This window comes from Sinocyclocheilus rhinocerous, unplaced genomic scaffold (genome assembly GCF_001515625.1).
Source record: "Sinocyclocheilus rhinocerous isolate Xijiao unplaced genomic scaffold, SAMN03320098_v1.1 scaffold2050, whole genome shotgun sequence".
Lineage (NCBI taxonomy): Eukaryota > Metazoa > Chordata > Actinopteri > Cypriniformes > Cyprinidae > Sinocyclocheilus > Sinocyclocheilus rhinocerous.
In genome coordinates this window covers 215,915-225,584 of record NW_015661574.1, presented here as the reverse complement: position 1 = coordinate 225,584, position 9,670 = coordinate 215,915, and the positions used below count along the sequence as shown (strand labels likewise).

General features: G+C 33.4%; 1 protein-coding gene across 1 annotated transcript in view; it reads left to right on the top strand.

Moving 5' to 3' along the window:
* Positions 1-2,557, top strand: part of LOC107726356 (palmitoyltransferase ZDHHC23-like) — a 6,112-nt gene extending 3,555 nt beyond the window's left edge. Inside the window, exons 4-6 of the mRNA XM_016535899.1 lie at positions 124-354; positions 2,013-2,180; positions 2,284-2,557. Coding sequence (XP_016391385.1) covers positions 124-354; positions 2,013-2,180; positions 2,284-2,557 — 673 coding nt within the window. The remainder of the gene's footprint in view (positions 1-123; positions 355-2,012; positions 2,181-2,283) is intronic.
* Positions 2,558-9,670: the final 7,113 nt, after the last annotated feature.

Here is a 9,670-nt window from a genome sequence, read left to right as displayed (position 1 = left end):
TAACAAAGAGTGAAAAATTTAAGGGGGTCTGAATACTTTCCGTACCCACTGTATATAGAAATATAACCGTTTTTTAATTTCTTTTTAAAAAAAAATCTTTTAAAATGTTTTTTATTCATGTGTCTTTGTCAAATCCCAATCATTAGCTCAGGGAATTAACAGTATCTGTACAACCAATCAGAGCACAAACATACCTGGAGACTCCGCCCCCTGCAAAGGAATCAGCCAGTCAAATGGGGAAAAGGAAGGAAAGAAGAAGTTATGCCCTGTGTGCCTACAGGTGCGCCCACCAAGGGCAGGGCACTGCAGAATCTGTGGGGCATGTGTCCTTCGAATGGACCACCACTGTGTTTGGTGGGTTTCTCATTCCTTCTTCTTTAAAAATTGAGTATGAGCACTTCATTCCTAGTGTGAAGTGAATTGAACATTATTTAAATATTCTCTAAATGACAAAACGATCTATCGTTATACTGCCATTCAAAAATATTAGTTTTTAGAAAAAGTCTCTTATGCTAACCAAGGCTGCATTTATTCAAAAATACAGTAAAACAGCAATATTGTGAGAGATATATATAGAAATATAACCGTTTTCTTTAAAAAAAAAAAATCTTTTAAAATGTTTTTTATTCATGTGATGGAAAAACTGAATTTTCAGCTTGTTAGTACTATTCCAGTCTTCAGTGTCACATGATTCATTGGAAATCATTCTAATATGCTGATTTGGTGCTCAATAAATATTTCTTATTATTATCAATGTTGGAAACAGTTGCTGTGCTTAATATTTTTATGGAAATACATTGCTTGATTATTTGAAAGTTCAAAAGAACAGCATTTATTAGAAATAGAAATTGTTTGTAATATTATAAAAGTCCTTACTTGTGATCAATTCAATGCATCCTTTCTGAAAAAAATGAATCATTTCTTTTTCAAAAATCTTTCCAACCCCAAATTTTTAAGTGGTAGTATATATATACATATATATGCGGATAGAACTGGATATGGGCAGGGCAGAAATCTGTTGTGTTTCAAAAGTAAATAAAAAGTCACTTTATGGATGTAACTTTATTCCATTTATAGGTTTTGTATAACAAATATGCCTTGTATAATTTATAAAAGTGTTTATTCTTATATTTTATTCTTTTTTATTATGATGTCTTTTACAAATAATTGTATTTACAAATGTAGACTTTTATAAATGATTATCATATAAAAAATTGTATTATTCAATAATTACTTTAAAACTTTTACATAAAATAAATATTCAAAATCTTAAAAAAGTTCTTTATGAATTGATGATTTATGATTTATGAACAATACTAGGAGAGAGAGCAATGTGGCCATCTGCTTTCATTCATAAAGTTCACATTTTAGCTTCATTTTAGTCATCTCGGTTTCACAGACTTACCATTTCATTGTGATTTTAGATGTTCATTAAAAATATCACTTTACGCTTGTGTTTGTTGGATAATCAGTCAACTGAATTTATTTTCTGTTGTTTCAAATATTCATTTTAATGTTGTTATTTGTGCCTTTCCTTATAAGATATTTGGCTTATTGCAAATCTCTGCTACAGAAATAGTTTAACAATTCCAAAATGAATTGTTTAAATTAGTGCTCATGCCAATGATTTGATTCATTTTCTGATCTTTTCACACTGGTATGCATGTGTTCCCTACCCCATCAGACACACACATATGTTCAAGCTGATTCCCAAAAGACGTCACTGGAGCAGGCAGGCTGGTGAGACATGTGCAAAGGCCACAGGAACACAGCTTTTAGCACAGTAAAGGGAGCTCTCACCAGGCCAATCTGTCTCCATGCTACTTCAACACACACAGGCACAAAAAAATATATATAAACATGCCATGAGCCACATAATTCTCATTAAAGCTACACTGACAAGAGAGAAAATAGTGTAACTGTTCTAAAATATTGAAAGGAAATGTCTGTAAGTGTGTTTAAGTGGCTGCTTATTATTTGTGTCTTTCTATGTATATGACTTTCCATGACAGGATGAACAGCTGTGTAGGTCAAGCCAATCACAGGCAGTTCATTTTGACGCTCCTTCTTTTCCTGGTGACATCGTTCTATGGGATCAGTTTGGTGTTACGGAGTGTTTGTCCACGACAGAGTCTAGTCACAGCCATGTTATACTGCCCTGGAGTCTATAACCAATACAGGTACACCATCCATTACTTTATATATGTATTTAATGGAAAATATGCACATACACAGTATGTTTTCAGCCTAATGTAACACTTTTGTGTGTGTTTGTGTGTGTAGCACAGCGCTGTGCTTTACATGTGTGTGGTACAGCGTTCTCATAACAGGCGGTCTGCTCCACCTGTTCATCCTTCAGATCATCAATGTCAGTTACAACGTAACAGAACGCGAAGCTCAGATTACTTTGCGCAACAAAACTGGCAGACGACGCTTCTGTGGCCTGGTTGTGGAGACTGGCATGTATTCACGAGGCTTCCTCCAGAACTGGATTCAGTTCCTCACAATGAACACGGATGAGAACGGTTCCCCTTTCACCTTCACAGTCATGGTATGAGTCAAGGGACTATAGACATGATCCTGGGTGGTATTTAAACTATAATTATACAAAATGTTAAACAACTAAGCATCTGGTTAGTCCTAAAGAGTTGGTCGACACATTTACCTTGTTTTCATCTGGTAGAATGTTTAAATTGATGAGCAAACATATTTTTTAGATTTTTATTCCAGTGGTCATCTGTATGGACATATTGAATTGGGTTCAATGTGATATGTGACCACAGCCATGTTTTCATGAAATATAACAAAACTCTGCAACTTTATGGCATAAATAACCAAACTGTATGAATGAAACATGCTTAAGTGAAGGGCAACTTTGTAATCTGAGTTGCAATCAAGTGAGTGTGTGTGTGTGTGTTTTTTTTAATGACTAGTGTAAGAAATATTAAGAAAACTTGATATGATGATAGAACCGAGAAAATAAATGTGACATCCTGAAATATTCCTGCATTAAGAAATTTAAAAGTGATTATTAGATATATTTAGGATTGAGCTAAATATTTTAAAGGGGTAGTTCACCTGAATTTCCCCCCCCCATCCTTTACTCACCCTCATGTTGTTTCAAAGTTCTCTTGATATTTCATAACTATCAGTTAGGACAGGGACGTTGAATAGGAAGAGACAATGTACAATTTTTTTTCTAGAATTTTTATTTTTGGGGTGAACTATCTCTTTAAATCTGAAAAGATTACTTAAGAAGTTTTATCAGCCTGTCAAATGCTAATAATACAAAAAATACATTTTACACCAAATGTATAAATCCTTGTAATTGTAAATATGCTGCTACCTTTGTAGTGTGCTCTCTCAGGACAAATGATGTTGTATGAAATGATGTAATTACAGGTTTCTGTGTTCAGTGCTCACTGAACAGCAGTGTTAAATTATGCTGAGGTGTACTTCACAGTTCTGGATTGTCATCTTAAAAACTTGATATGATGATAGAACCGAGAAAATAAATGTGACATCCTGAAATATTCCTGCATTAAGAAATTTAAAAGTGATTATTAGATATATTTAGGATTGAGCTAAATATTTTAAAGGGATAGTTCACCTGAATTTTTTCCCCCCATCCTTTACTCACCCTCATGTTGTTTCAAAGTTCTCTTGATATTTCATAACTATCAGTTAGGACAGGGACGTTGAATAGGAAGAGACAGTGTACAATTTTTTTTCTAGAATTTTTATTTTTGGGGTGAACTATCTCTTTAAATCTGAAAAGATTACTTAAGAAGTTTTATCAGCCTGTCAAATGCTAATAATACAAAAAATACATTTTACACCAAATGTATAAATCCTTGTAATTGTAAAAATGCTGCTACCTTTGTAGTGTGCTCTCTCAGGACAAATGATGTTGTATTAAATGATGTAATTACAGGTTTCTGTGTTCAGTGCTCACTGAACAGCAGTGTTAAGTTATGCTGAGGTGTACTTTACAGTTCTGGATTGTCATCTTAAATTAATGAGCTCTCATATGTGTAAAATTAATTAAATTAATTCTGGCATGCATAGTAAATAGACTGCCACTCGCTTTACTAAGAGTCATTAGTTGTGTTGATTACTGTGGAAGGGTCGTGAGTGACCTACCTTTGCAGATGAAAAAGACAGGAAGTGTTTTTAGAGCAATGCTGGCCCTCTTGCCTCTGTGCAACCACAATGTAGATTGAGAGCAAAACTGAAAAAACCGCTTCCTCCTTCAAATATGGAAAATAAAGTGAAACTACAACACTAAAATATTATAATTTTAATTGAAAAAGATTGATATAAGCAATGTAAAGCTTAAATTTATATTTAAACAAATTGTAGTGTACAAAGAATATCAAAGGTTTAAAATCGCTCACTAATTTAAAAATGGCAAGAATGTACAACAATCACATCTGCTCTGCTATACAGATCTTAGATGTGATCATTCTTTACATTAAGTTTTCTTTTTCTTTTTTTTTTAAGATGTGATTTACCCTGCCCCCCCTTATGTGATATAGAGCCATCAGGGCTGTCTTTGTGGTTACAGTCTTTCTATGCTGAGAAATGTATCGGCATCACACGTTTTTTATAGCACAAGACACCATGAGGATTGGACAAACTAATACTCTTTTGCCTGAACAGCGCTGGACCCGTCTGTCAGTAGTCTTAATAACCCTTATAACAGGTATGTGTGTGAGAGAGTGTATGTGACTGTGTGACACACAGAGAGAGATTTGCTGTTTTGTTGTTGTTGTTGTTGGTTTTTTGTTTTATATAGGCTATGCTACCGATTTTTTGTGAGGTGTTTTTGAACGGAATCTCTTGTGCTCAACAAGGTGGCATTTTTTAAAAATCATAAATACAGTAAAAACACTAATATTGTGAAATATTATTACATAATAAAATAACTGTTTTCTTTTTAATATTTTAAAAAATGTAATTTATTCCTGTTATGGCTCAGTTGAATTTTCAGCAGCCATTACTCCAGTCTTCAGTGTCACATGATCATTCAAAAATCATTCTAAGATGCTGATTTGGTGCTCAATAAACTTTTTAAAAATTATTATTATTATTATTATTATCAATGTTGAAAACAATTGTGCTGCTTAATATGTTTGTGGAAACCATGATGCATTTTTGCAGGATTCTTTGATGAATAGAAAGTTCAAAACAACAACATTTATTAAATATTTCATAACAAGTAGAAGACTTTACAGTCACTTTTAATTAATTTCATGCATCCTTGCTGAATAAAAGTTTTGATTTCTTTAAAAAAATTTAATTTAATTAAATCTTACCGCCCTTTTTAAATGGTAGTGTATTAATCTTGTGATGAATATAATGAAAATGTACTTTAATGACCTCTTTAATGAAAAAAAGATTTAAGGAAACTCAGTTAGATACAGGAAGAGAAAGCAAACACAGGTTCAAACGCAGCTAAAATAAAGAACATTTACATTTACTGATTCATTAGGTGTGCTATTTTTATATACTGTTTAAAAACTGATATACTAATCACACTAAAAAAAACAAACAAACATAATTTCTGATAAATTATGAAAATTGTTGTTTGGACAATTACATGGTTCTTTTTTTTTGCACTTCTTTGTGTTTGTTTTTCACAGGGGCCTTGACAGATGAAGATGTGATTAGAGCTCTGTTGGGTGGAAGTGCGTCTTTTAACTTAAAGGTTACAAGTGGCATGACAGTAACCCTAGCTGTATGGAACAAGTGTCCGAATCAGAAGGTTTTTGTGTTCAGCCCTGACCATGGACTTACAATATTTGACAGCAACTATGCTGGTCGTCTTTCTGTAAAATCAAATCACAGAATTATACTGGACAAATTACAAGAGAGTGACTTTATGACTTACTGTTATGAACTCACCACTTTCCCGCATGGGAGTCTTCAAGGACAAATTAAGCTAGTGAAAACAACAGAAAATGGTGAGAATATTTATTTTATAAGACATCTTCCTCAACATAGCACCAGGCATATTGCCGGTTAGCTAAAACTAAACCCATTTTTGTTATTACAGATGATATTTTTATTTATACAGAAATATAACCATTTTATGGCTGTTTACCTTAGTCACACCCATATATGATTATCATTTAAGATTTAGAATCAAGTATGAGGGACTCGACACAAAAGAGTCTTACAGCACTTTTCTGTTCAATAGTTAACCACTACTGGAAAGTATTCAATAAAAACTATACTCAACAATAACAAACTCTTTCTTTGTTTAAAAACAAAAACATAATACCCATAACATACATCTGAATCAAATGCGTCCTAAAGCTCTGACAGACTTCTTCGTGTGAGTGTGATCTGTGAATTTATGTTTAAAGATTTGTTTTTGCATATTCTCACAGGTTTTTTTTTACTTTGTTGTAACTTTATAATTTGAGTATAAATTTAGTGATGCTTGTTTATGCATAGGCATGAATTTGTGCAATAATAAGAAACAGAAAAAAAAATGAAACATTCTTTTAATCTTCTCTCAGGTGACATGCGCATCATGATAGTCTCTGTGGGTTGCAGCATAGGTTTAATAGTATTATGTGGAATCATCGCTGGAGTGGTTTGCTATAAGGTAATAATTCCCAAACTCATCCACATTCTAAAGAACAAAACAGAATCCACTGAATTCAACGCAACAACATATGACTGAGTGGTTTTGTGAATGATTACACAGAAATGCATTCTGCTTATGTTTCATGAATAAGGACCAATCTGTGTGCCACACTTCTTAAAAAGAAGTCTTTGAATGTATTCTGCAAATGTGTTTTAGTAACATCAGGTTTCATGTTTCATTTGATGTTTAGAAGAGGAAAAGTAACTCCGCAGACACTGCATTGCAACCTGGAGGTCTTTCTGGCGGTCAGTCCTCTGTGCGGCTGAAAAATCAGAAGCGACCCAAGCGCATACGCTCACAGAATGAAGAAGAGGTGGAGACTGAAGACTTCAGTTACCTGAATATTAACTAACCTAACACAGTATGTCTATAATGAATATTACTAGATTTACAGATGCAGATCATTTTTTTAAATATAATTTTTGCTTTTAATAATAGTCAGAAAAACCCCATGGGGAAAATAATCCCATGTGGACTGGTATATGCACACTAGTTTTTGGTATATGCTAGCTTTTAAAATAAACATTCTTACATAAATTTTTATTGTGTAATATACTATTTTTTTTTTTTGTCTGTGGCAGTAAACGTTATGTCCCTTTCTTTTGTTTTTGTTTTTGTTGTTTATGTTGTTCTTTTTCCATCATAATAACTTAAGAAAATATGATTAGGATGATAAGATGTTTATTGGCAGTTGAGTTTTAGTCATTGATCTGGCCTCAGTCAGATCAAAAGCAAGTCGATGTTAACATCATTATACTCTAGCTGAGTTGCAATTATGATTAAAGTCTCCTTTGTTGCCTGAACTGTTTCATGTAATGATCACTGTAAATTGCCGAAGTCAGAAGTGTAAAAAAATCAGCTTAATTCGTCCTACCAAGATGCATTACCTTTGCTGTTCAGATGGTGGCAGTGTACAAGATTAAACGATTCTATGCAAGGTTTCGGTGCATTTGAATATCTCTGTGGATTTCTGAGAAATATTACTACTCGCACAAGTATTATTTAACAACAATGTCATTAACTTAGCAGACATTTGAACTTTTGTGACCAGAAATGCCAATAGTTGCATGTGGGACTTATTCAGTTTCTTCAGTTATTCAGTTAACCACAAGAAAAGTCACTTCCTGACTTCTGAGTGATCTTTCTAGATGAAGCAGCTCATCAGCAGGAGGAGCAGAATGCTGTTTTTGTTGTTGTTGCATTGTTTGAAGTCTGATTTCCACTCTGTCTGATCGTTTGTTCTGACTCCTTTCAAGTTCTGATGACATAATTTGCCGATTGACTGAATTAATCATGACATAGCCTACAATATTCACGCAATGTAGCCAATAACACCTACAGATAAACATGTCACTGCTTCCTCTTCAGAAATGCAAACATACAAATTAAGAGGTCTTGCACAAAGCCACAGAACAAACTGTATTAGTGATGTAAAGTGAAACAGGTAACATCATACTGTGTCTTTTAGGGTCTAACCAATGGTTTTGGCATTGTTAAGTTGCACTGGTTACATGTAAATTTAGAGTCTCACTCCATCAAATGTCAGACCACAGATTTGATTTCAGTTTCCTTTATTCCATGCTTATGTTGTATGCAAGAAATATCAGTGGCTGTGCTGTGGTTTTTGGTAACTGTAAAAGGTTTGTGTTGAATAAGTGCTTTTCATTATAAACCAAATTCTTTATTACACTATTCTAATTATAACAAGCCATCATCCTTAGCGGCTAGCACTTGTATATCACTGTATAACATTACTGTTATATTTACCAAATAAAAACAATCAAGGCCAGTAAATATGTTTATATAAAAATACCTGCATTTTTTGCAGAAAGAGAGACTGATTATTGGCATGAGTTTGGAAAAAAAAACTGCATTATTTCTGGATTTTAGGAATCAACTAATTTTTATTGCATTAATTGCCACTTTTAAATTCAAGAGTTTTGCTGCATGGGGATGCTTATATGTATACACTCTTAAAAATAAAGGTGCTTCACGATGCCATAGAAGAACCTTTTTTGTCTAAATGGTTCCATAAAGAACCTTTAACATCGGAAGAACCTTTCTGTTTGACAAAAGTTTCTTTGTGGCGAAAGAAGGTTCTTCAGATTACAAAAAGGTAAGAAAGAGATGGTTCTTTAAAGAACCGTTGACTGAATGGTTCTTTCTTTGTGGAACCAAAAATGGTTCTTCTATGGCATCGCTTGAAGCACCTTTATTTTTAAGAGTGTATAATATTCAGTATATGTTCATTATGTTGTTATACCTATTAAGAAGAAAAAAGTATAAACATGAAAAGTTATGTGTAAATTGTTATGTGTTCTCTGCAACTGAAAGACCAAGCTTAGCTAATGCTACGAAGTAGGCTACTATAAGAGTCATACAAAACACAAGCCGCTGATTGTGCTTCAAAACGCATAGTAAGGGAATTTTCTCAATGGCCTAAGTGTTTTCACTTTGATTATTTTCTGTTTGATCATGATGCGTTTTCAGGCACACGCTTCTCACGACAAGCACAAATTAACATGAAGATTAACACAGAACAAAGAAAAGCACCGAACGATTCTCATGAACACAATGAATCCTTTGCAATAACCAGCAATTAAAACATTTATTTTAACGAACAGATTACAATTCCCATTCAATCTCGTTTATTTTCACGACACCTAATCAAATGTATTTTGAATTTAAGCTTAGTGTCCCTCGTAGGTTATAAAAGATTATTTTAAAAACACATGAATATAGGCAAAGTGTTTCCGGATGTAACCTTTAATCTTGTTACAAAATAGCAAGTATCACCGTACTCCACTGATGAGTTCTCGATCCTATGATGCTGATTGGCTGTGAACACTTGGCTCATCATCACCCTCAGCCAATGAGAGGCCGCCTCTATGTTCGGGCACGCTTTAAAACCCGCTCAGTTGTAAACAATCAGTCAATCATTTCGCTCTCTCAGGTAAGTTTATTTCTTTGGTTTCGTATATATATATATATATATATATATATATATATATA